The 26,887-nt window shown below is 40.2% G+C and overlaps 1 protein-coding gene across 6 annotated transcripts in view; it reads left to right on the top strand.

Annotated features, from left to right (window-relative positions):
- The window catches only part of GNE (glucosamine (UDP-N-acetyl)-2-epimerase/N-acetylmannosamine kinase), a 40,777-nt gene that overhangs the window by 1,704 nt on the left and 12,186 nt on the right, over nt 1-26,887 (top strand). For 3 of the 6 annotated variants that reach the window (XM_045469500.1, XM_045469496.1, XM_045469497.1), the window contains exons 2-10: nt 3,576-3,781; nt 9,911-10,362; nt 11,716-11,868; nt 13,978-14,190; nt 18,837-18,924; nt 19,666-19,876; nt 22,974-23,103; nt 24,393-24,614; nt 26,508-26,690. In XM_045469500.1, coding sequence (XP_045325456.1) covers nt 3,618-3,781; nt 9,911-10,362; nt 11,716-11,868; nt 13,978-14,190; nt 18,837-18,924; nt 19,666-19,876; nt 22,974-23,103; nt 24,393-24,614; nt 26,508-26,690 — 1,816 coding nt within the window. In that variant the 5' untranslated portion in view covers nt 3,576-3,617. Of the gene's footprint in view, nt 1-1,097; nt 1,122-3,575; nt 3,782-9,910; nt 10,363-11,715; nt 11,869-13,977; nt 14,191-18,836; nt 18,925-19,665; nt 19,877-22,973; nt 23,104-24,392; nt 24,615-26,507; nt 26,691-26,887 lie in introns of those variants that run through there. The other 3 variants (XM_045469498.1, XM_045469499.1, XM_045469501.1) reach the window with 3 other exon arrangements.

The following is a 26,887-nucleotide window of genomic DNA, read 5'->3' as shown; positions in this document are numbered from 1 at the left end:
TCACATCTCTGCCTATGGTATGATTTAAAAAAATAAATGTTACCTAAGCCTTTTCAGCCCCATTTTTCTTTCCCTTCTCTCCCTCTCCAGAGATAATAACTACTTTCCTGAGTTGGTGTGTAACTTTCCTGTAGAGAAATAAACAACATATAATGTTTTATACATTTAAACAGTACATTATACATTAAGACATTTACAAAAAAATGGTACCTTATGTATCTAAGATTTTAGAATTTGTTGTTTTCCTCTAATGTTCTGTTGCTGAGATTCATAAGTGTGGACAAATATAGACATAGTCCATTCTTTTTAATTATTGTCTGGCATTCCAGAGTGTAAAGAAATGAGTTTTATCTTGTTTCCTTTACATTGCACTTTATGCAACTTAAATCATGCTGGTATAGTTTAAGTCCATTTTGCCACATTTACTCATTCTATACTGGTTACGGGGACTCTGGTCACAGTTCTCAGTATAAAAATGTATCTTTGGGTATGACCTCTTATGCAGAATAAGTGATAATGTATACTGGGCTGAAAAAAAATGTATTTTGTTTCTGGTGCTCCTATTTGGGAAAGTGAACTAGTTAAGATCTATTATGTGGCCTGGTGTCAGGTATTAGATTTAAGTTTCCAAAAATCAGAGACTAGGTCTTTCTCAGCTCTGTGTCTGTCTCAGCTCTCTTCATAGTTCTCTGCACATAAATGTTTGTGACATTGATTATTTTTACTTTTGGGGTTCTCATACCCTTCATATATTTGAAGAGTTGATGGTGCAGTTTTCAAAACTTTTTGCACCTTTAGGTTTAATATTTCCAGTGCCTTTTAAGTTTTCCAATTTCCCCATTCAATTCAGAAACAAAATTAAAAGCATTTTATTTTTTTAAATTAAAAAAATGTTTTTATTTATTTTTGAGACAGAGAGAAACAGAGCATGAGCAGGGGAGGGGCAGAGAGAGAGGGAGACATAGAATCCGAAACAGGCTCCAGGCTCTGAGCTGTCAGCACAGAGCCTGATGCGGGGCTCAAACTCACGGACCGTGAGATCATGACCTGAGCTGAAGTCGGATGCTCAACCGACTGAGCCACCCAGATGCCCCCAAATTAAAAGCATTTTAAAAAGCAAGGTATGAATATCAGTTTGTAGAATGTTACCAGTTGCATAATATGTGCTGTATGTATTTGTAAGCAAATACATCTGTATTTATATATGCATATAGTTTACTTATAGAAGTATAGATAAGAATATAGTAACTCATAGCATCCAGTGAGAAGAACTACATGGCTGGGGAACACAGATGAGAAGAATTTTTGCTATGTAGCCTCTTGTGACTTCTCAGTTTTAAACCATGCATATGTATTACCTAATCAAAAAATAAGTTAAAATTATGTATATATGTATATATATAAAACTTCTCCCCTTAAGCCATTTTACCATATTTTTAAGATTTAACTTCCTTTCCTTAAAGCTTTGGCCTTAATAACATTTTTGCCTTTTTCATTGTTGGTTTATTTAGCTAGGTTACTCTCAGTTTTGTTAGAATAACCTTTGACTTACTTGGTAAATACTAAGTATTTTAGTATTGCAAGATAGAGTTTACTGTTCTTCTAAAATGAAAACAAATTAACCAACCATGAAAGATTTGCTTTGCCCCACCCAGCAAGTTGAATATCACCAACAAGTTATTCAGCTCAAATTTAATCATCAGTGAAAGAGGGATAATGCACAAGAACATTTAAAATCACCATTTTTGGAAAAATATTTTTGCCTTTAACGATATTGGTAGTGCTTAGAGCTTATGAATACAACTGTCTTGACAGATGCTTATTTCATTATTTTATAAATGATTTCTGTTGGGTGCCATTAGCTTTTACCAGAGATTGTGAAGTTCAGAATGGGCCTAATGATGGGGCAGTTCGTGTGCTCACAGAAGTTCTAGCCCAATACAGAGGTGAGATGGCCACTGATGAGATTTCCAGCGGGTTTTAGAGTATTCTGGTCTAAAAGGCAGCTCCCCTTTTACTGGCATCTTTACTCAAGCTTCTCTGTATTACTGATTGCAAGTTCTAAATATTGACACACTTCCTGAAGCAAAAGCATTGCATCCATGAGGTGGAATTTTACATTGATATAGAGAAGTTTAAAATGCTCCATAAAACATCTCTTATCCCTTGCCACCAATTTTTACTTTTGAATGAAGGGTGTAGATGGCAGGAGGGCAGAGGAGTTGAACAAAAGTATATATGTGTATGGTAAGGCCATACTGCTCAGAGGAAGACAGCAACTAAAAGGGGTGAGGTGGAGAGGGACCAAAGTTTACGTCAGGGTTTTCAGTAAGAGGCAACCCTGAGACTGGGTTTTGAAGAATGGGGAGGAGGCTGGGCAAGGGGAAAAGGAAGTTTTAGGTAGAGGTACTTCTATCTAGAAAGGCACAGAGATTTGAAGACTCACTGGTTGAACCGCAGGCACTTTGGTATGGCTTTGGCACCAAGTACAGGTAATTGTAGGTCGAGGAGAAGTGGTTGGAAAGATGGGCTAGGCCCAGATCAGCAATTCGTACTTCATCCATAGGTTATGTATTCTGTCAGTCATGGTAATCAGATTTACAAACTTTGGACCAATCACTCTGAAAGCCTGTGCGAGGCAGGCAAAGACTGGCAACAGGCAAATTCCTGTGGCAGCTCTTAACAGTAGTTCAAACCTAAAATGAGAGTTTGGGCTAGGAGATGTCCTGGTGGGGAGGAAGAGGAGGAGCTAGATTTGAAAGCTGTTTAGGAGGCGGAATTGACAGGGCTTGGGAGGTACAAAGTAAGGAACAGAGAAGACAAGGATGTCAGAGCATTTGGATGAATGGAAGTTCATAACTGACTTACATAACAAGGAAGGAGGAACAGAAATGAGGGGGAAAAAAGTAAGTTTGGGTTGGGCTACTGACTTTAAGGTGTGTGTATAAGACAAGAGATCTCTCATAGGCATTTGGAGTTGTCCAGTTTGTAGGCACTGGCTGTAGGTGCTAATGAGGCTTTGAAGGTAGGGGTTTTTATTTTACCGTTCTCTTCCTCAGCACTAATCACAGTGCTTTGTATATAGTGGGTATTTAGTGTGAGGGTGAATAGATCTTATCCCTTATAAAATGTGATCTTGAACCTTGAGTTAATTTCCTCTTTCAAGACCTGTGTTTCCCTTTTTGTAAAAGAGAGAGTTGAACTAGATCAGTTATTCTCAGTCACAGTTTTGTAGTAGACCGGTATGTTGGGATCAGTTGTGAGACATTGAAAGTAGTTTCTAACTAATTAAGAGCTGATGGTTCCTTGCCCTTTAAAGAGGAGTTGATTTATATCACTGTTTCTTAATTGCGTTCCAGTGTGTTTTCTTAAGTGTCACAGAAAGAGGTGGAATTAGCTGGAATTTCTTAGCTCTGGGTGTACCAGTGGGTGTGTCACACAGGAGTGGGGGTGGAAAAAAGGTTAAGAAGCACTGTGTTAAATGTTGGTTAAAGGCTTATTAGAACTGCAGAATTCTGTGTTTATATCTAGGACCTATCATTCTGGTTATAAATAATTTGTTTTTGCAACTTTAGGAGCTCTATTTTAAGAATCTCTCAAAGCAAAAGAAACAAGTCATGGAGAAGAATGGGAATAACCGAAAGCTTCGGGTTTGTGTTGCGACTTGCAACCGTGCTGATTATTCGAAACTTGCCCCGATCATGTTTGGCATTAAAATGGAACCTGAGTTCTTTGAACTTGATGTGGTGGTACTTGGCTCTCACCTGATAGATGATTATGGGTAAGATGAAAGCATTTTCTTATGATATTCTTAATTGTAACAAGGTGTGCAGAGAGCTTGGTTCTTGGCCTCATGTGGACCTAGCTTCAAATCCCAGTTGTGCCATTTAGTTTTTATATGGCTTGGAGAAGTTGCATCTTCAGGTTCCTCAGTTATAAAATGGAATGAAAACCTATGTTGCATGTTACTGTGGAGAAAGGAGATTGTGCTGTAAAGCGTCCATCACAGTGTTGCTGCTTAATAGGTGCTTGATAAATGAAAGCCATAAATATTTTTATTTGTTACATTCAGGAGAAATGCTACTTATAAATCTATATTGTGTGACTACAATAATGTAACTACCTGTAATGTATTTTGTGACTTGTAATGGTACTTTGTTAAAACTCATGTATAGATTGACAGCATCCCAAGTAGTAGATATGGAATAAGATTTAAAAAATCTAATTGATCTACAACATAAGGTAGAATGTTACATTACCATTGGTATTTATTTTGGTGATATTAGGTTTATTATTGATCACAGTCTAAATTTGAAAAAATGACAGTTGGGAAATCTTGGAATAGAATGTCTAAACCAGAGATAAACATTCATTGTGTTCTGTGTAATAAAGTGGCATTTAGTGCACTCTTGTGGCATAAAAATATTAATGCAGTTTCCAAAGATATCAATAATACACTATTACATGTGAGAGAACCTTGTGTTAAAGTACAATTGCCTTTTTCAGACTATTCTTTAAAAGCAAGACAACAACAACAGCAAAAGCAAACAAAAACCTGTCTCTAAAAACCAGTCCGCTCTAGGTAAATACATAAAGTAGAGAAGAAACTTATGGCTAGCTCAAAAATTCATAGGTTTTAAACATGTCAAATGAATTCTGGCTATCTAAGAAAATCCACTGGGTTTTCGTATGTACATAGAGCGAAGTAGAAGAGAAATTTTAGCCAGAGCCTGAGATGAAAGTCTAAGTGGTTCCTTTACTTCTGTGAGAAGAATTTGACAGGAAGACTAGTGGAAGAGAGGCTGTGAAGGAACTTGTGCTAGGTTTCTTATCTGCCAGCCACTATAAGGTTAGAAAGGCAGTATTTGTTTGGTGAGACTGATAGATAGGAAACTTGACTGGTACTTAATGGAAATGTTGTATGAAGTACACTGACATAAGTTTCTGGGAGAGGAACTGGATGACTGGGAAACAAAAGTGAGAAGGTGGCCTTTTCCCTGTAGAAACTTTTGTATCTTAAATTTTAAACCATTCGAATGTATTATTATATTAAAAGACATTAAAACAACAGAAAAATAAGCTACCTTCTATTTCAACTACCTGGGTACTTTTTTTAAAAACAGCATTTTTAGGGGTGTCTGGGTGGCTCAGTTGGTTAAGTATTTGACTCTTGATTTCGGCTCAGGTCATGATCTCATGGTTCACGGGTTTGAGCCCTGCATGGGGCTCTTCGCTGACAGCATGGAGCCTGCTTGGGATTCTCTCTCTCTACCCACCCCCTCGCCCCCCCCCCCATCTCTCTGTCTCTCTTGCTTGTACCCACGTGTGTGTTCTCTCTCTGTCAAATACATAAACATTTTTTAAAAACATAGTATTTTTATACTCCTAAGAATTGGGTGAAAAAGAAAATCAAGTAAGTAACAACAGACTACTTAGAAATTCATTTGTTCATTCATTTCCTATGAGTTGGTAATAAAATTTTTTTTTAAATTTTAGAGCAGTTTTGGGTCTACAGCAAAATTGAGCAGAGGGTTGTGCCTCCACACATGCATAGCCTTTCTCATTTTCAACATCAGCCCTCCATCCCTAGTGGTACATTTGTTACAGTTGAACTTAAATTGGTACTTCATTATTATTGAAAGTCCATAGTTTACATTAGGGCTCACCGTGGTGGTTTAAATCCTATATGTTTGGGCAAATGTATAATGACACGTATCTACCATTATAGTATCAGAGTCGTTTCCTTTCACTGCCCTAAAAATCTGTTCTTTAACCACTGTTCCTTTTACCATCTCCATAGATTTGCCTTTTCCACAATGTCATAGTTGGAATCATAAAGTACACAGTCATTTCAGATTGGTTTCTTTCACTTAATAATATGCATTTAAGTCTCCATGCATTTTCATGGTTTGATATTCCTTTCTTTTTAGCACTGAATAATATTCCATTTTCTGGATATACCATAGTTTATTGATTGATTCACCTACTGAAGGGCATCTTAGTTACTTCCAAGTTGAGGCATTTATGAATAAAGCTGCTGTAAATATCCGTTTTGCCGATTTTTGTGTGGACATAAGTTTTCAGCTCCTTTGGGAAATACCAAGGAGCATGATTGCTGGATTGTGTGGTAAGAATATGTTTAGTTTTGTAGGAAACTACTGAGCTGTCATCCAAAGTGGCTGTATCATTTTGTTTTCCCACCATCAGTGGGTGAGTGTACCTGTTGTTCCACTTCCTTGTCAGCATTTGGTGTTGTCAGTGTTCTGATTTTGGCCATTCTAATAGGTTTGTAGCAGTATCTCATTGTTTTAATTTGCATTTCTGTGTTCTATGATGGGGAGCAGCTTTGCATATGCTTATTTGCCAATTTTGTATCATCTGTGATGAGGTGTCTGTTAAGGTCTTTAGCTCATTTTTAAATCAGGTTGTTTTGGGGCACCAGAGTGGCTCAGTTGGTTGAGCATCCAACTCTTGATTTTGGTTCGGGCCATGATCCCCGGATCGTGGGATTGAGCCCTGTGTCAGGCTCTGGCTGAGTGTGGAGCCTACTTAGGATTCTCTCTCTCCCTCTGCCTTTCTCCACTGCTCATGCACACTCTCTCTCAAATTAAAAAATGAGGTTGTTTTCTCTTACTGCTGAGTTCTTTTTTTTTTTAATTTTTTTATTAATGTTCATTAAAAAAAAATTTTTTTTTAACGTTTTATGTATTTTTGAGACAGGGAGAGACAGAGCATGAACAGGGGAGGGTCAGAGAGAGGGAGACACAGAATCTGAAACAGGCTCCAGGCTGTCAGCACAGAGCCCGACGCGGGGCTCGAACTCACGGACTGCGAGATCATGACCTGAGCCAAAGTCAGCCGCTTAACCGACTGAGCCACCCAGGCGCCCCTATGTTTATTCATTTTTGAGAGAGAGAGAGAGAGAGGGAGAGAGAGAGCGAGAGAGCATGACAGCAAGTGAGGGAGGGGCAGAAAGGGAGACAGAGGATCGGAAGTGGGTCCCAAGCTGAGGGCAGAGAGCCTGATGCAAGGCCAAACTCACGAACTGTGAGATCATGACCTGAGCCAAAGTCAGATGCTTAACCAGCTGAACCACACAGGCACCCCGTTCTTACTGTTGAGTTCTAAGCCTGTGGACCAAGTAAGTTTTAAGGGAAATTGGAAAATCTTCTGAACTGAATAATATTACAGTATATCACAATTTGTGGGTATAGATGAAGGAGTGCTTGGAGGAAATTTATAGCTTTAAATACTTAGGTAACAAAGGAGAAATTTCGAGTTAATGGTCTATTTTCACTTTCTTAAATGAGAAAAAGATGAGAAGACACCTAAGTAAGTAGAAGGGATAAAAAAGAGTGGAATTCAATGAAACAGAAGTAGGTTAAGCAATAAAAGAATTATATTTAAAAATATTAAGTTGACAAATTCCTAGCAGAGCATAAGAAAAAGAGAACACAGAGATTACCAATTTAAGATGAGAAAGAGGATATCACTACTGATCTTCTAGCCATTAAAAGAATAAAAAAATATTAGGCCAGTAAAGTTGGCAATCAGTGTATATAAAATGGACAAAGTCTTTGAAAAAAAACACTGCTTACCAAACTGACACAGAAGAAATAGAAAAATCACAATAGTCCTGTATCAAAGAAATTGAGTTCATTATTAAACACTTCCTATGAAAATAATTTCCTACAGAGATGGGGTCACTTATGAAATCTATCAAACATTTAAGCAAGAAATAACACCAGTCTTTTTTTTTTTTTTTTAGTTTTTAATTTTAATTCCAGTATAGTTAACATACAGTGTTATATTAGTTTCAGGTATATAGTATCATGATTGTATGCATTACCCAGTACTCGTCATGATAAGTATACTCTTTAATCACCATCACCTATTTCATGTATTCCTGCCCCCCTCCCCCCCCCCCCCCCCCCCCCCCCCCCCCCCCCCCCCCGCTGTAGCCATCAGTTTGTCCTCTACAGTTAAGAGTCTGTTTCTTGGTTTGTCTTTTTCTCTTTTTCCCCCTTTGTTTGGAAATAACACCAAAATTCTTCTATATTAAAAAAATTTTTTTAAGTTTATTTTTCAGAGAGAGAGAGAGCATGCACAAGTGAGGGAGGGGGCAGAGAGAGGGAGAAGAATCTTATGCAGACGATATGCTGTCAGTGCAGAGCCCGATACAGGGTTCAGACTCACAAACCATGAGACCATGACTTGAGCCAAAATCAAGAGTCAGATACTTAACTGAGTTACCCAGGCGCCCTGGGAATAACACCAATCGTACATAAACTCTTTTAGAAAATAGAGGAGAGGGGAACTTTCCCAGATTGTTTTATAAAATCTGCATAATCTTGATAATAAAACCTGACAGAGACATTGTAAGAAAAAAAAATTACACCAGTATCCCTTATGAACATAGATATAATTTTTTTTTTTTTTTAATTTTAGAGAGCATGTGGGTGGGGGTCGGGGAGAGAAAGAGAAGACCTTAAATGCTCAGCACGGAGCCCAATGCAGGGCTCGATTCTGTCACCCTGTGATTCATGACCTCAGCCAAAGTCAAGAGTCAGATGCTCAACCGACTGAGCCACCCAGGTGCCCCCATAGACATGAAATTTTTTAACAAGATATTAACAAATCACATTCAGCAATATAAAAAACAGCTAATACATCATAACCAAGTAGGTTTATCTCAGGAAATCAAGACTGATAGAACATTTGAAAATCAGTGTTATTCACATATTAACAGAATAAAGGGGAAATACCTGATCATCTCAAGAGAGGTCAAAAAAGCATTTGACAAAATTAAATCAGTTATGATAAAAGCTCTTAACAGACTTTGAATAGAAGGGAAATTACTCAATCTGGTAAAGACCGTTGTTAGAGACATGTTGGTTTGTGTAGGAAAATTCCAAGGAATCTGTAAAATGACTATTATCACATCCACATGATGTAAAATGATGTATGTAAAGAATCTTTCATGATCAGAGAAAATATTGTATGAAATGGATTAAATAGATTATAAAATTGTGTGTGTTCTCCCCATGTTAAGATATCATGCATGAAATGGGAAGAAAAATAAAAATGATTACACTGATATTGCTGAGTGGTAGGTTTAGGGAGGATAATTTTCTATATTTTCCAATTTAAAAATACAGATTTTGAAAAATTATACAGAATTACATTATTATATGTTTATTAAAAACCATATCTTTTTAAATCAGCCATAACAGACAGGAAACTTTGAGGCACTGAAAATTGCTATTGTTACTAAAGCATGAAACAGACATGAAATTACATTTTATAGCCAATTTAATGCTGTAAAACCTACATTTACACCCCATTCAGAATTATGTTGCACTAATGGTACAGTACAAATTCAGAAGAGAATTTCCATCATTCAGAAATTTATAGTATAGTGACATGTCAGGGATCCTGATTGCCTATTTTTTTTTTAATAAAAAGTGAGCTTTTCTTTTATAAGTAACATTTTTTTAAAATTAGGTAGCATATTGTTTTAAAAAAAAACTTATAAAAAGAGAAAGAGAAAAGTCAACCACCAAAAACTTTGGTCTCTATTTTAATAAAAAAATTCTCCCCCAATACCCTGAGTGCCCAGGTATTGGCCAAGACACTAGTGAGACACTAGTGAGGGTGCTGGATATGTTATATCTTGATCTGGGTAGTAGCTGTAGGGGTATTTATGTAAGATAATCAAGGGATCTGTACATTAATGATCTATGCTTTTTAATTTTTGTGTGTAAGTTACACCTCAGTTTGTCTATTTTAACAAGCACATTTCATAAAATATTTCTCCCTTCAGGGTTGCTCTTAGATTGGTTTTTCATATGTTTTTATGGTCCTGTGTTGAAGAACATGCTCTCATATCTTTATTTCTCTCCTGCTTTAGGAACACATACCGCATGATTGAACAAGATGACTTTGACATTAACACCAGGCTACACACGATTGTTAGGGGGGAAGATGAGGCAGCCATGGTGGAGTCAGTAGGCCTGGCCCTAGTGAAGCTACCAGATGTCCTTAATCGTTTGAAGCCTGATATCATGATTGTTCATGGAGACAGATTTGATGCCCTGGCTCTGGCTACTTCTGCTGCCTTGATGAATATCCGAATCCTTCATATTGAAGGGGGAGAAGTCAGTGGGACCATTGACGATTCTATCAGACATGCCATAACAAAACTGGCTCATTATCATGTGTGTTGCACCCGAAGTGCAGAGCAGCACCTGATATCCATGTGTGAGGACCATGATCGCATCCTTCTGGCAGGCTGCCCTTCCTATGACAAACTTCTCTCTGCCAAGAACAAAGACTACATGAGCATCATTCGGATGTGGTTAGGTACGTATCAAACTGTATTCACTCTGATGGTTGTTTTTGTCGGTGTTGGGTATGTTTCAGTTCTTTCAGAAACCATTGTAGGTAGAATATTCCATTAGAAATCGGAAGGCTAAAGTTTTAGTTCATAGATCTCACCTTATGGCATGACTTCACCTCTCTGAGACTTCTCAAGTTTTTATTTTTACTTATTTTGAGAGAGAGTGCACACCCACGTGTGAGCAGGGAAGGGGCAGAGAGAGAGAGAGAGAGAGAATCCCAAGCAGGCTCCGTTCTGTCAGCACAGAGCCTGATGTGGGGCTCGAACTCATGAACCCTGAGATCATGTTTAGCTACACCTTAAAGTAATCTTGAGTTTCATCGATTCATTAATACTGCTGGTAATTTGCTAGAAACGGAGAAGATTTACATTTTTCTAATGCTTTGAAATAGTTTGGATTTTATTTAATTTATTTATTTTTATTATTATTTTTTAATGTTTACTTAGAGCAGAAGCAGGGGAGGGGCAGAGAGAGAGGGAGAGAAAAAATCCCATGCAGGCTCCATGCTGTTAGTGCAGAGCCCAGTGTGGGGCTTGATCCCACAGACTGAGATCATGACCTGAACTGAAACTAAGAGTTGGATGCCCAACTGACTGAGCCACTCAGGTGCCCCTATTTATTTACTTTAAAGTTTATTTTGAGAGAGAGAGAGAGAGTGCAAGAGTGTGCTTGTGAGCAGGAGAGGGGCAGAGAGAAGAGGGGAGAGAGAGAATCCCAAGCATGCTCCATGCTGTCAGTGCAGAGCCTGACTTGGGGCTTGATCTCATGACCTGAGTCGAAATCAAGAGTCAGATGCTTAACCAACTGAGCCACCCAGGTGCCCCTGAACTATTTTGGGTTTTAAAACAATGGGTTCTAGTGACAGCTACTTAAAGTTAGATATTTTGTTTATGGTAGCAAGCACCTTTATAAAATTTGCTGGATTCTTGGACTTGGTGCTCTAAATTCTTACTTTTTTATTTATTTTTATTTTTATTTTTTTGAGAGAGAGTGCACAGGGAGGGGCAGAGAGGGAGAGAGAATCTTAAGGTCCACATCCAGTGCCAAGCCCAACTCGGAACTTGATCTCAGGACGGTGAGATCATGACTTGAGCCAAAATCAAGAGCTGGATGCTTAACCGACTGAGCCACCCAGGTGCTCCAAGTTCTTAGTGTTTGATCCTATGTCCAGATACTCTACCTGGAATGTGACAAACTGTTTTTTCCTTAGAACTTTTGAAAACACAGACTTTGGGGTCTTACGTTTTAGAATTTGCTTTTTCCTCTTTAAGATTCTTAACTAATGAAGCAACGTGGTTTGATTTTCTTTAAACAGGTGATGATGTAAAATCTAAAGATTACATTGTTGCGCTACAGCACCCTGTGACCACTGACATTAAGCATTCCATAAAAATGTTTGAATTAACATTGGATGCGCTTATCTCATTTAACAAGCGGACCCTAGTTCTGTTTCCAAACATTGATGCAGGTAATTGGAAATGAAATTATGCCACCTCCTTTTCTGATTTTATGTTTCTATTATGTCCCCTTTTGACTGCCCCTCTTATCTTATCGTTGAAGGCCACTGTATTCTGAAATGCATTCCAGTTTTTAGGGGGTCACCAATTTTGTAGTAGATTGACGTTTGTGATGTTTTTGCCAAGTCTGATAGAAACTGGGTAGGAAAGAAAGAAATACTTAAAAAAAGTTTTCTCTAATCTCCACTGTAGTTCCAAGTTTAGTCTCTGTCCCCCAGTTTCCACCAATGAGAAAATGCAGTAGCTAAAAGACAAACCTTAGAAAGTGAAAGGGTATCTCCAGGAAAGTAATGATCCGAGTGAGTGCAATAAAATAGCCCTTACTGTTATTTCTTGTTCCCTTATTTATATTAGCTATACCTTAATCTTGAGCACAGGCAGTTTAGATCCGGAGTCCCCAACCAGTTTGTCCTTAAGCCTGACCTGGTTGATCACCTACTGGTGGATGGTACTGTAGCCTTTGGTGCTAGTGAGACCTTAGGCAGGTTAATGGGAATGTGAGCTATAAGTGAGAAATGCAGAGCAGGGCCTGGTGCTACAGAATTTTCAAGTACTGGTTTAGCTGACATCGCTCGTTGCTGAGCTTTTAGGCATTTTTTGGTAAAGGAGGCAGGACCCTTCTCTGCAGTACCAAAATGTCAGCATCTTACTCTGAAAGTATCCTTCTTAGTGTCTCTTGAATAATCTTTTCTATTAGGGGAAACAAAGTAGGATGTTAGTTGGAAAAAAGAAGAACTCCCAACCCAGGTTTCATCCAGGTAACATATTAGTATTTCAAAAATGTTAATATTGATTCTTCTAACCCTTTAAATTTTCTATAAATATTTGGTAATGTAATTATATATCTCTGATTCAATATTCATTGTCCGCGATACTCTGTTTATAATATACTTTCCTGATTGTACACACTTTAGAATTAGAGATATTTTTCCCCAGTGAAAATAAAGGGTCCCAGGAATGCCCAAATCATGTCTGCTACATGCCCCTCTCCTCCTCGCGGGGCTTTTGATAAAATTAACACAAGGAACTTTAGGGAAGTAAGAATTACGGCATCCATTTATCATTATGAGGCTTAGTGCCCAATTCCCCAATGGAGGAGAATAGAAGTAGTGTCTGTGGTTTAGGCTTAAGGCCAGAGAAAGCCTTCAGTGAGCCTAAATCTGAATCTCAGAATAGTACTACCTTCTGGCGTACTAAATACTACAATAATTATAGTTGATGACTGACGTGCTCTGGCAGAACTGGATATAGAGAGGGGTGGCCAGGCCTGCGGTAGGGAGTTAGACCCTAAGTCTGTCACCTACCTTGCCACATAGAGAAAGTTAAAAAGAGAGAAAGCACATGTGTGCCCAACTTCTGTTACGTCAGTGGCTCCGCCCACCATTAAATATGGTGTGCTAACACAGTTTGGTGCTCACGGTCTTGTCTAAGTAATAAGATTAGCAACCTTATCTCCCTTGTTAGATGCTGGTTAGGAAAGGGTGAGTAAAGAGGCAAGCAGAGAGGCATTAATTATTGCCTCCCCCTTCATACACCTGTACCATTTTAAATAATCCTGCATTTAATATAAAATACCAGCCACAATATCAGGTTCTACATGCATTTTGTTGGAGTTTAGTCCATGTAATCAGGGATGCTATCCAGTTGAGCAGTTGTTAGGGTAAATATGAGCATAGCTAAGGCAGAGGCTCTCTAATCAGCTTGGTGTGTGGAGCCCGAGACCTTTCAATTTAGGAACTCCCAGCTTAAGAGAGAGAGACTGTTGGCCGGTCTTGCTTCTTAGTTGTTGTTTAATGTAAAGGCTTTTTATTGGGGCATTAGTAAGAGGTGTTTACTTTGATGAATGCTGTTTAATGTTCCTAGATGAGTTGAAGCAGAGAGCTGACCAGACATTTTAAATATTCATCATTCCTGGAAAGATCAGTAATTAAAATTATTATCTCCCTAATAACCATTGTGCATCTGCATAGAACAATTTCTTTAAATGGGGCTATACTTGCCAGTGAAAATGGTTTTTTTAATCTCATAAACCATTTAACCTTTGATTTTCATTTTCACAGGGAGCAAAGAGATGGTTCGAGTGATGCGGAAGAAGGGCATTGAGCATCATCCCAACTTCCGTGCAGTTAAACATGTCCCATTTGACCAGTTTATACAGCTGGTTGCCCATGCTGGTTGTATGATTGGGAACAGCAGCTGTGGAGTACGAGAGGTTGGAGCTTTTGGAACACCTGTGATTAATCTTGGAACACGTCAGATTGGAAGAGAAACAGGTATTTACCTTTGTCCATGTCTCAGCTATCGAGAGATATATATGAAAGCAGTGGCTCTGGCAAGCACAGTGTGGTCATTGCCCTGCTGTCTAACCAATCAGATTAGTAACTTGGCCTCCCATGGTAGGCAGTAGCTAGGAGAAGGTGAGAGAAGAGGCATTAAGTATTGGCTCCCCCTCATATATCTGTAACATCTTTAAAATTCTGTATATGAATTATTACAAGGCAGTGCTGGCATATATTTTTATGAATCAGTGAGTGAATGAGGTTAATGACCAGTTGTAGCCTAAAATCTATAAATAGCACAAAGTGATTACCAAATTTTTTTAGGGCTCTACGTTTATTTTTATTGTCTTTGTAATATCAGAGCTAAGAGTTTCTTAGCTGATTATGGTCTTTGATGGCTGTGGGTAGGTTAGAATGGTTGAATGTATTATAAGTATATGAATGCTAGTCTCATTTTTGGGTACAGTAGAGTACTTTTAGTGAGTAGTTTAGAGCATGAAAACTCTAAGATGCTCCCTTAATAACTGAAGGATAAAGAAATTTTATTATTAATTTGCTAATTGAGTTAGATCTTGTTTTTAATAGTAGTCTAAATTCTAATACTATACATGGAAATAAATTTCTGTAGCTAATGGAAAAATGTATGGACTTTGTGAAAAAAGAACAAGACTAGAATCAAGGAGGTTAGTTTCAGCTCTGCTTTTTCTCTATTCGTAATTGCTACCCTAATTTTCTGTTGTCTTTAGGTCTTCTTTCCCTTACGTTATTATTATTTGTTTTTAATTTACATCCAAGTTGGCATATAGTGCAACAATGATTTCAGGGGCAGATTCCTTTATGCCCCTTACCCATTTAGCCCATCCCCCCCCTCCCACAACCCCTCCAGTAACTCTCTGTTCTCTATATTTAAGAGTCTCTTATATATTGTCCCTCTCCCTGTTTTTATATTATTTTTGCTTCCCTTGTGTTCATCTGTTCTGTGTCTTAAAGTCCTCATATGGGTCATATGGTATTTGTCTTTCTCTGACTAATTTCGCTTAGCATAATACCTTCTAGTTCCATCCATGTAGTTGCAAATGGCAAGATTTCATTCTTTTTGATTGCTGAGTAATACTCCATTGTGTATATACACCACATCATCTTTATCCATTCATCCATCGATGGACATTTGGGCTCTTTCCATACTTTGGCTATTGTTGATAGTGCTGGTATAAACGTTGGGGTGCGTGTGTCCCCTTGAAACAGCACACCTGTATCCCTTGGATAAATACCTAGTAGTGCAATTGTTGGGTCGTTGGGTATTTCTGTTTTTTTTTTTTTTTTTTTTTTTCCAACGTTTATTTATTTTTGGGACAGAGAGAGACAGAGCATGAACGGGGGAGGGGCAGAGAGAGAGGGAGACACAGAATCGGAAACAGGCTCCAGGCTCTGAGCCATCAGCCCAGAGCCCGACGCGGGGCTCGAACTCACGGACCGCGAGATCGTGACCTGGCTGAAGCCGGACGCTTAACCGACTGCGCCACCCAGGCGCCCCAGGGTATTTCTGTTTTTAATTTTCTGAGGAACCTCCATACTGTTTTCCAGAGTGGCTGCACCAGTTTGCATTCCCACTAACAATGCAAAAAAGATCCTCTTTCTCCACATCCTTGCCAACATCTGTTGTTGCCTGAGTTGTTAATGTTAGCCCTTCTGACAGGTGTGATGAGGTATCTCAGTGTGGCTTTGATTTCTATTTCACTGATGATGAGTGATGTGGAGCATTTTTTCATGTGTCGGTTGGCCATCTGGTTGTCTTCTTTGGAGAAGTGTCTATTCATGTCTTTTGCCCATTTCTTCACTGGATTATTTGTTTTTTGGGTATTGAGTTTGATATCCCCTTTCATTCTTAACATATTACCTTGCTCCCCACTTCACAGAGAAAATACAAACCACTGAATGGAAATTCTTTTGACTCCATTCATTAAGAAAATATTTAATAAACACCTAGTATGTGTAGGCACTGGGATTTGTCAGTAAATCAGACTAACAAGGGCTGAGCTCTCGTGGAATTTCATTTTAGTGGGAGGGGAGACAGATGATAGACGAAAAAGAAAAAAAAGAAGACTGTCAGAATTTATGTGTAGTGTGCAGGGTGTAACCTGCAGGTGATGTGCCGGGCTACATTAGACTGCATCAGGGAAGGCCTCGTTGAGGAGATGACACTTCAGCTGAGATCTGAGTAACAGTGAATCTGCTGTGTGAGGATCAGAGAGAAGCAGAGGGAACAGCCAGTGAGAAGACCCTAAGACAGGAACAAGCTTGATGTATTTGAGCAGCAAAAGGCCAGTGTAGCAGGAGGGTACTGGGCAGGAGGAAGAGCGATACAAGATGATGTCAGAGAAGGAGGTAGACCTTTGTAAGCCAGGGTAAAAAATCTGGGGTTTTTCCCAAGTATCATGGAAAGCCATTTATGGGAGGATGACACGATGTGACTTGCATTTTGGAAAAACCACTCTGCTGCTCTGTGAGAGTGGAATGTGGTGGGACAGCAGTGGAAGCAGGGAGACTACTTGAGAGCTTATTTCAGTTGATATGAGAGTTGATAGTGGCTTAGAGTACATGATAATAACAGAAATGGACAAAAGTTAGATTTGGGGATTGTTAGAGGACTTGCTGCTGCTTGGATGTGAGCAGTGAAAGGAAGAAACTTGCAGATTTTTGGATTGAGCAGTGGGGGCACTCTTTGCTGACATAAGGGACACCGTGGGAGGAACACATTTGGGAGGGGTGCAATTAGGAGTTCTCTAATAGCTGTGTTAAGTTCGAGATGCCTATTAGATATCAAAGTGGACATGGCAGACAAGCAGCTAGATAGTTCCAGGGAGAGTCAGAGTTGGAGATAGAAGTTTTAGAGTGATTGGCATGTGGATGTTGTTTAGTTAGGATATTAGTTCATCTGCTGTAACAGAGAGAACCAAGATAATAGTGCCTAAGTGGGATTTTCTTTGTTTCTCATTGGTATAACTCCATGGTTATCAGAAATTTAGCCTCCATCTGTCTGCTTGAGGGATGCTAATCTTGCTATCAAGTCCACATTTTAGTCATTGGGAAAGGAAGAGGAGGGAAGATGTCCTTCTTTTAAAAGCACAACCTGTAAATTTCAAATATTTCTTCATGTATCCTGTCAGAACATAGTCACAGGGTCACAGCTAGCAGTAGGGGAAGGTGAGGAATATAGTCTTGAGCTGGATTATCAGATGCCTGGCTAAAAATTCTGATGCTAGTACAGACAAAGGATATGGAGATAATGGTGCACCCTGCCAGAGATGTCATTTAAAATGAAGAGATTGGGGCGCCTGGGTGGCGCAGTCGGTTAAGCGGCCGACTTCAGCTCAGGTCATGATCTCGCGGTCCGTGAGTTCGAGCCCCGCGTCGGGCTCTGTGCTGACAGCTCAGAGCCTGGAGCCTGTTTCAGATTCTGTGTCTCCCTCTCTCTGACCCTCCCCCGTTCATGCTCTGACTCTCTCTATCTCAAAAATAAATAAATGTTAAAAAAAAAAAATTTTTTTTAAATAAAATGAAGGGATTATAGGAGATTAACCAGGGTAACACGTAAATAGGGAAGAGAATGGAATCCACAACCAACTGCCGGAACTAGTCAGCATTTAGAGTTCTGGTGAGGAGGAGGGGGCCAGTGGGAAGACTGAAGAGGAGTTGCCAGTGAGTCCAGAGGAAACCCAGGAGTGTGATAGCATTAAAGCCCAGAAAAGAAAGTGTTTCCAGGAGATGGTGTTGAACGCTGCTCAGAGTTCAAGGACAATGTGAAAGAAGAATTGAACGCTGGATCTGGCATCGGGTCTTTAGTCAAAGGCAGTCTTGTACTTTGTCATTTGTCACCACACTTCTATAAACACATGTCCATCCATCCTGTCCTTCATACCTCTTTACATTGGAAGGGTTGGCATCTCTTTCCTGCCCATTGCTCAGCCTTCTACCCGTGTTCTAGATCCGTACCCTTCCTGCCTTCTCAGGGACCTCAGGGGTATCCTTTCTGTACCATGATTCTTTAGCCTCCTCATCATTTAAACATGCCTTCGCCTCTCACATCTGAAAACCAACCCCTTCCTCAACCCCATGCCTCTTTCCAGCTCTTCTCTTCTTAGCTAGGTCTGTTGAAAAATATGGCCATTTTCACTGTATTTACTCCATTGCACTGGTCAGAAAATATATGGAGAAAAAGTGACTGAACAGCTGACTGGCTGATAGACTAATGGAACGACCTGGCCTGACTGCTGATGAATACCTGGCCAAGTAGATGGAAAGCAGGGTGGATTGAAAGAATGGACGCACTGAACGATTAGATGAGGGGTGGGGGGTAAGTGGGTACTAGATTAATGTACATCATTTATTTCAGTAAATCAACAAAAACTTGATTTACTCTTTTTGGGAATAAAGGACCCTAGTGTCCTTAAGTATTTGGTACATGGAAATCTTGTTGAAAGTGCTTTAAAGGTATAAAGGAGAAAAGTCGATGTTTCTCTGATAGACTCATTTGAAGTCCTCTGGGTTTCAGGGTTAATAATGAGCACAACACATTGCTAATTTATTCTTTGGATATTTCCACTTCCAAATCATTGTAATGTGTCACTGGGTTCATCTAGGGGAGAATGTCCTTCATGTCCGGGATGCTGATACCCAAGACAAAATACTACAGGCACTGCATCTTCAGTTTGGCAAACAGTACCCTTGGTGAGTATATACCCTTGCTAAAGAAGTGATTTAAAAGGGGGAGCTGTGGGCACCATTTTTAAGCTGTGATCATTCTTCAGTCATTTTAACAGAGCTTTTGTTATATATCCCTGGGGGTCCCTAGCTGTCAGGGAGACAGGGCTTAGCAATAGAACCCCTATTACTCTACCAGGGGTTCAAATGGAGGATAGCTGTTTTTTATTTGTCTCAGTTAATTAATATAGCACTTCTGCCAGGAAATACTTCCTTAACCTACTTTGACGTTTTATAAATATTAGAAAATAACTGATTTTCTTTAAAAATAGTCTAGTTCAGCATTTTAATTTAGACTGCTCACCTTTCTGTTTGAAATTAATGAGATTTTCCTTTATTTGGATGTTTGAAATGTTTGAATTCTGAAAATAACTTTTTTTTCCTCACGAATGTAAAGGTTTAAAAAGCAATAAATAAATAGACTCATTGTCCCAAATTATGTTATATTCTGAAATTGGCTTAACAAAGGTAATTTGTCTTTGATGATAGAGACATTTGTTAATGGTATCCCAGTCTGGAATAGTTGTATTTCAACCAACAGTGGAGTTAGACATTCCGTTGATAATACACTGAAGATATCAGATGTTATTTTAAAATGAAAAAGCACAACTTTATTACCTGAAGTCTTGGTTTCTGTTAGTACCATGTCCTCCATACCATTTCACATGTATGAGAGAAGCATTTAATTTGACTTTTTTGATACTGCAGTTCAAAGATATATGGGGATGGAAATGCTGTTCCAAGGATTTTGAAGTTTCTCAAATCTATTGATCTTCAAGAGCCACTGCAAAAGAAATTCTGCTTTCCTCCTGTGAAGGAGAATATCTCTCAAGATATTGACCATATTCTTGAAACTCTAAGTGCCTTGGCTGTTGATCTCGGTGGGACAAACCTCCGAGTTGCAATAGTCAGCATGAAGGTAAAATAATTCCTAAGTCTTAACTTCATACCTCATATAAATAATTGATCTTTTTTTTAAAGTATGGTTGGAAGGTAGGACTAGAAACATACATTAGAGTTTATAATCATTTGCCCACAGGATTGACTTTTAGATCCATTACAATGTTTGTCTCGCAATATTTTACAAATTATTGACATTTCAGAGAAATAAAATTTTCCGGGAATCCAAGTTAGTGAGACTTGAATTAACCATGGGAGACCCCTTAGGCACCAGAGAGGGCTCTTGCCACCCAGGAGACCTGGAATTCTGTATTTGGTAACAGCATGTAGCATGTTGATTACGGTCATTATCCAGAGGAAGACATCGGCAAATGGGGAAGGGAATTGCATCTCCTCTAGAACATGATTTTTAGTTGAGTACAGCATACTTCAGTCCCTTAACCAAAAAATCAGCAGTGTTGACAGAGACTGAGAGAGCATCATAAAAACACTAAATTGTTCATGTTAAAAGATCTCTGATGACTTAAGAATAAACCTACCAGAGGGGCACCTGGGTGGCTCAGTTCGTTGAGCATCTGACTTCGCCTCAGGTCGTGATCTGAAGGCTGGTGAATTCTAGCTCTGCGTTGGGTTCTATGCTGACAACTCAGAGCCTGGAGCCTGCTTCAGATTCTGTGTCTCCCTCTCTATCTGTCCCTCCCCTGCTTGTGCTCTGTCTCTCAAAAATGAGTAAAGATTAAACAAAAAAAAAAAAAAAAAAAAGCCTACCAGAGAAGGTTCTGAAATCTTGTGGATATATAAAGTTTTAGGAGTCCATGAAAAATAGTAAGGTCTTAAAAAATAAAGTTGTTTAGGGGCACCTGGGTGGCTCAGTCGGTTGAGCATCTGACTTCGACTCAGGTCATGATCTCGCGGTCCGTGAGTTCGAGCCCCGCGTCGGGCTCTGTGCTGACAGCTCAGAGCCTGGAGCCTGTTTCAGATTCTGTGTCTTCCTCTCTGACCCTCCCCCGTTCATGCTCTCTCTCTGTCTCAAAAACAAATAAACGTTAAAATAAATAAATAAAAGTTGTTTAGATCAAATAGAGCAAAACAAAACCTAATTTTCTCAAAAGAAGTGGTGGTCTCCTTTGTAAATACTCTTTAAAAAGTATTAATAGAATGGGCACCTGGGTGGCTTAGTTGGATAAGTGTCCAACTCCGGCTCAGGTCATGATCTCACATTTGTGAGTTTGAGCCCCCCACTGGGCTGTCTGTTGTCAGTGTGGAGCCCACTTCAGATCCTCTGTCCCCCTCTCTCTCTGTCTCTCCCCCGCTTGCATTCACGCATTCTTTTCTCTCTCTGTCTCTCAAAAATAAACATTCAAAAAAATATATTAATAGAAGATTTTCTTAACCTGAAGATGATCTATTCTGTATCAGTGGTCAGTACCCTTTGTAGTGGTGAAATTCTAGAGAAAATCAAGAAGAAAAGAAATGTTTTCTGCAACATTATTTCACATAATTCTGGGGGAGTCACAAAGGGATAAAGCAAGGAACAAACAGCACAATCTCTCCTTCTCTGCCCCTCCCCTGCTTGTGCTGTCTCTCTCAAGATACATAAATAAAATTTAAAAAGATCAGTAACTTTCTACTTACATGAAATTTTAGGCACATTTTTGAGTTTTCCTCTTGGTGAGTGAGTGTTAGCCTGACTGCCCATTAGCATTACCTGGAAGCTTAAAAAAAAACCACAGATGCCCAGGCTATTTGAATCTCTGCAGGTGGGGTCCAGGGCATCACTATTTGTTCACTATTTGTTGAAGGTTGAGAAACACAACTTTAGGTTTACCTTTTAAAAAAATATTTATTTACTTTTGCACATGTGTGTGCACAAGTGGAGGAGGGGCAGAGTAAGAGGGAGACAGTGAATCCCAAGCAGGCTCCTCGCTGTCAGTGCAGAGTCTGACGGTGTGGATCTCAAATCAAGTCAGATGCTTAATCAACTGAGCCACTCAGGCGCCCCACTTTCGGTGTCTTTTTAATGACAATCATTAGTGATTGCTTTAACCCTTGTAAATGGATAAAATCCATTAATAACAAAAGATTGGGAAAGAGCCTATTCAGAACAACAACCAAAATTGTAAGAATCATCTAAACTAACAACTTACGCAATCTATCTATATGAAGAAAAGTATAAAACTTCAACAAGTAATGTAAAGGCTTGAAAAGTGTCCTAGATGGGAATGCTGAGTATTTTTAAAATGTCAGCACTTTTCCAAATTGAATTACAAGTTTAATACAATTCTAGTCAACATTTCAGTGGGATTTTTTTTAAAGTTTGGCAACATTATTCTGAAATTTACTCAAAATGATGCACAAGTGAGAAGAGCAAAGAAAAAACTTAAAAACCATAATTGGGAGAGACTCTCCTTGACTGGCTTTAAAACAGATCACAAAGCACAGTAATTTTTTTTTTTTTTTTTTTTTCGACGTTTATTTATTTTTGGGACAGAGAGAGACAGAGCATGAACAGGGGAGGGGCAGAGAGAGAGGGAGACACAGAATCGGAAACAGGCTCCAGGCTCTGAGCCATCAGCCCAGAGCCCGACGCGGGGCTCGAACTCACGGACCGCAAGATCGTGACCTGGCTGAAGTCGGACGCTTAACCGACTGCGCCACCCAGGCGCCCCAAAGCACAGTAATTTAAACATTTTGGAACCATGCCATTATTGGCTTCACTTATGGGAGGTGATCAGCGCTTACCTCCCTAGGATATATATTTAGGTGCCTCAGTTTTTAAGCAAGGAGGTTTTTTCAGCCTGAAAGAGTAAACTACGACCTTTTCGTGAAGATTGTGATTAGCCAGCACTGACTTTATGTGTAAGAGGGGCTCCGTGATTTGCTGTGAGCTGTTGTTGCTTCAGTAGCCATGTGCCAGGATGGTTTCTCAGGAAACTACTTGGACATACCCCACGGCCGGCCCACATCAGAGCAGCTCCCTTCCTGAGCTGTCCTCTAAATCTACAGTACTCTCTATCATATAGTGAAGTCTGATGTATCGTGAAAAAGGTCAGAAGATTCACAGGCTGCTTCTTAGCTTAGATCAATGAGACAGGGCTTGTTTTTTTCTCTTTTAGGGTGAAATTGTCAAGAAGTATACTCAGTTCAATCCTAAAACCTATGAAGAGAGGATTAATTTAATCCTACAGATGTGTGTTGAAGCTGCAGCAGAAGCTGTAAAACTGAACTGCAGAATTTTGGGAGTAGGTGAGATTGTGAATTACATACTCAAGAAATGTTCGTTTTTTTTTTTTAATATGAAATTTATTGGCAAATTGATTTCCATACAACACCCAGTGCTTATCCCCACAGGTGCCCTCCTCAATGCCCATCGCCCACTCTCCCCTCCCTCCTACCCTCCATCAACCCTGTTTATTCTCAGTTTTTAAGAGTCTCTTATGGTTTGCCTCCTTCCCTCTCTGTAACTTTTTACCCCCTTCCCCTCCCCCATGGTCTTCTGTTAAGTTTCTCAGGATCTACATAAGAGTGAAAACGTATGGTATGTGTCTTTCTCTGTATGACTTATTTCACTTAGCATAACACTCTCCATTTGCATCCACGTTGCTACAAAAGGCCATATTTCATTCTTCCTCATTGCCAAGTAGTATTCCACTATGTATATAAACCACAATTTCTTTATCCATTCATCAGTTGATGGACATTTAGGCTCTTTCCATGATTTGGCTATTGTTGAAAGTGCTGCTATAAACATTGGGGTACACGTGCCCCTATGCATCAGCACTCCTGTATCCCTTGGGTAAATTCCTAGCAGTGCTACTGCTGGGTCATAGGGTCGGTCTATTTTTAATTTTTTGAGGAACCTCCACACTGTTTTCCAGAGCGGCTGCACCAGTTTGCATTCCCACCAACAGTGCAAGAGGGTTCCCATTTCTCAACATCCTCTCCAGCGTCTATAGTCTCCTGATTTGTTAAGAAATGTTCATTTTGGGGCACCTGGGTGGCGCAGTCGGTTAAGCGTCCGACTTCAGCCAGGTCACGATCTCGCGGTCCGTGAGTTCGAGCCCCGCGTCAGGCTCCGGGCTGATGGCTCAGAGCCTGGAGCCTGTTTCTGATTCTGTGTCTCCCTCTCTCTCTGCCCCTCCCCCGTTCATGCTCTGTCTCTCTCTGTCCCAAAAATAAATAAACGTTGAAAAAAAAAATTTTTTAAAAAGAAATGTTAATTTTGACATACAGAGTTTTCCAAGTTCTGATGCATGACTGACCATCATGTCACTGCTCTGTGTACAGATGGCTCCAGGTCCTATCTGTGGGCCCCAAGCGTGAGGACTTCCTAGAACCCCAGTAATTGTTATGGGTACATTGGTGGGGAGCTACAGATTTTGCTCAGAATTGCCTGACATTTCCTTGCAATCTTTGGTAATGCTTGTCTTAGGAGATCTTGGGTGAATTAATTTGTGTTTGAAACCCAGTAAGTTGGCATGCTTTCTAAGGTTGCTTATGAGAATTATTTTCCTTGTGTGTGTGGTGGAGCTCAGGTATTTCCACGGGTGGCCGGGTAAATCCTCGGGAAGGAATTGTGCTGCATTCAACTAAACTGATTCAAGAATGGAACTCTGTGGACCTCAGGACCCCCCTGTCTGACACCTTGCATCTCCCTGTGTGGGTGGACAATGATGGCAATTGTGCTGCCCTGGCGGAAAGGAAATTTGGCCAAGGAAAGGGCCTGGAAAACTTTGTGACACTTATCACAGGTACAGGTAAGAGGAGTAAGAGGTTGTTTGAGGAGCTAGAATGGGTGTTGGGGCATGCCTTCAGCACCAGCAGGCAGCTTGTGAGTCTGCTTTAGTGTTCACTTCCTGCCTGAGTAGAGCCAGGAGGTGAGCCCCACATGAGAGCTTAGGGCCTTCTCAGTCTTTCCTGGGCATATGCCCTGCCCTGGGCATGTGTGTGGACCTCAGATTGCTAGGAACTTGTCAGAGCTGTTCAAAGCTCTTACTCCCCAAAGCTTCTCATTCTCAGCTTTGCCTCCCAGTCATCTTGGTTAGTATATTATTTGCCTCATCTGTCAGCTGTCGCCCTAGGCAGCAGAGACGAATAAATATATTTTGCCTTTAAATGTTTTTGACAAAGGCCACCTGAGTGCCTCCCCAGCTCTAGGGGAGTTCTGAGGTCAGTGACACAAAGGTGAGCTGAGCTGAGCTCTTCGAGTTGGTCCTCCACTAGCCGCCAAGTAGGTCAGAACAAGCAACCACAGGTTTTCGAGAATGAAGTTGGTCCTGCTTCTTCCAGTACTGCCGTCTCTGTGCAGGATGTGGGCTGGTTCAAGGCCACCAAACTGGGGAGTGGGTGGTGGGACCAGAAAATGCCAGAAGGAGCTCTTAAGACTCAGTTGTTTTTTTTTTTCTTGAGTAAGCATTCCCTGGTTGTTACAAAACCTGTGATTAGTTTCCAGAGTTCCAAAAAAAATTGGTTCTGAGAGTTTTTGCAAGTTTATTCATTGCTTTAGTGGAGGGATGGACTTTTGGAGTCGCCTACTTTGCCATTTTTGCTGATGTCCTACTTTTGGAATGAAAAACAGACTCACCTAGTAAGTGGTTGAGCCACCATTTATCCCAAATATATGTAACTTCAAAACTTGTGTGCTCTTAAACTCTGAATTATGTTACCTCCTCTTGAAGCTCAGGCCCTTCTTCTCTTAGTTGCAGATACAGTTTTAGCAAGCTTGGATATCATTTCTTAGTTCAGAGCAGGTAATTTGCAAATTAGAAGGGTGGAGTTGAGTAGGTGCCACAGGAAGTAACTGATGGCAAGAGAGCTCTAAAAATAGTCTTCTCAGGCTTTTCTCCTTAATAACTCCTCCTAAACTTGGTAACAAGAATCATTGATATTCATAATCATTGAATCATAGATTTTTGGACATGGTGGCATTAAGAGGCAAAATCTTAATATTCTCTGTTTAAGGAAGAAAGTGGTATGTGAAAGGTGGTGTGCGATACATTTGGGAAAGATGGTCTTATCTTGGGTTTCTCCCACAGCAGAGCCCAAGACGAGGACTTAGGTGTGAGAATTTTATGTTGGAGGTGATCCTGAGAAGCAGGAGTAAAGGAGTGAGAAGAGTAGAACAGAGTAGATGGAAAACCGTTATCCAAGTTGCCTTGAGGGCAGTGGGGGCTGAAATCAACCAGAACCTCCCAAGAAGCCTGTGGAATATCATCCAGAATTGTCCACTGGAATCTGTTGGCTCTTACCTTGCTTGGTTGAGGATGCCCTGTGCTCACGTGGACAGTTAGGCTCTAACATTAGTGTTGGAGATGGCCTTGGTGAGAACAGGCATTGTGAGCTTGAGGTGGTACACTGGCATCACACGGTGAGTCTGAGCCTGCATGGATCTGTTCCCCACAGCTGTGCTTGAAATCACAGTGAGCCACGTAGGTGCGACACAGGGCATCAGGGGATCTGCTAGATAGATTTTCCTCCAAAATGCTTCCAGGTGAAGTGTTAATACTTAGTAAGTTTCCGCTATTTAGGAAAAGGGGCATCATAAAGAATCTCACATTCCAAAGCTTTGCTAAACACATGAGGCATTGCCATATTTCAGCTTTCTGTTTCAGGGGAAGAGCCACCTCAGTGATTATTGTCTCTCGCTGTAGGAATTGGCGGGGGTATCATCCATCAGCACGAATTGATCCATGGAAGCTCCTTCTGTGCTGCAGAACTTGGCCACCTTGTTGTGTCTCTGGATGGGCCTGATTGTTCCTGTGGAAGTCATGGGTGTATTGAAGCATATGCCTCTGGAATGGCCTTGCAGAGGGAAGCAAAAAAGCTACATGATGGTTGGTTTCTTTCTCCTGAGGGGTTAAATAGCTAAATTGTAGACAAGTATTTCAAAGTACATATTCCAAAAAGAGCTGAACACTGAAGCCAGAACTTCTACCCTTCTCACTTCCTGGAGGAAAGATGGGGTTCCTCATACTAAAACTCCCAGGTACCCTTAGTCTTGATCCATATTAACACTTTCCTCTCCAATGCT

This window comes from Leopardus geoffroyi, chromosome D4, assembly GCF_018350155.1.
Source record: "Leopardus geoffroyi isolate Oge1 chromosome D4, O.geoffroyi_Oge1_pat1.0, whole genome shotgun sequence".
In the NCBI taxonomy this organism is placed as follows: Eukaryota; Metazoa; Chordata; class Mammalia; order Carnivora; family Felidae; genus Leopardus; species Leopardus geoffroyi.
The sequence above is the reverse complement of the archived record's forward strand: the minus strand, read 5'-3'. Positions and strand labels throughout refer to the sequence as shown.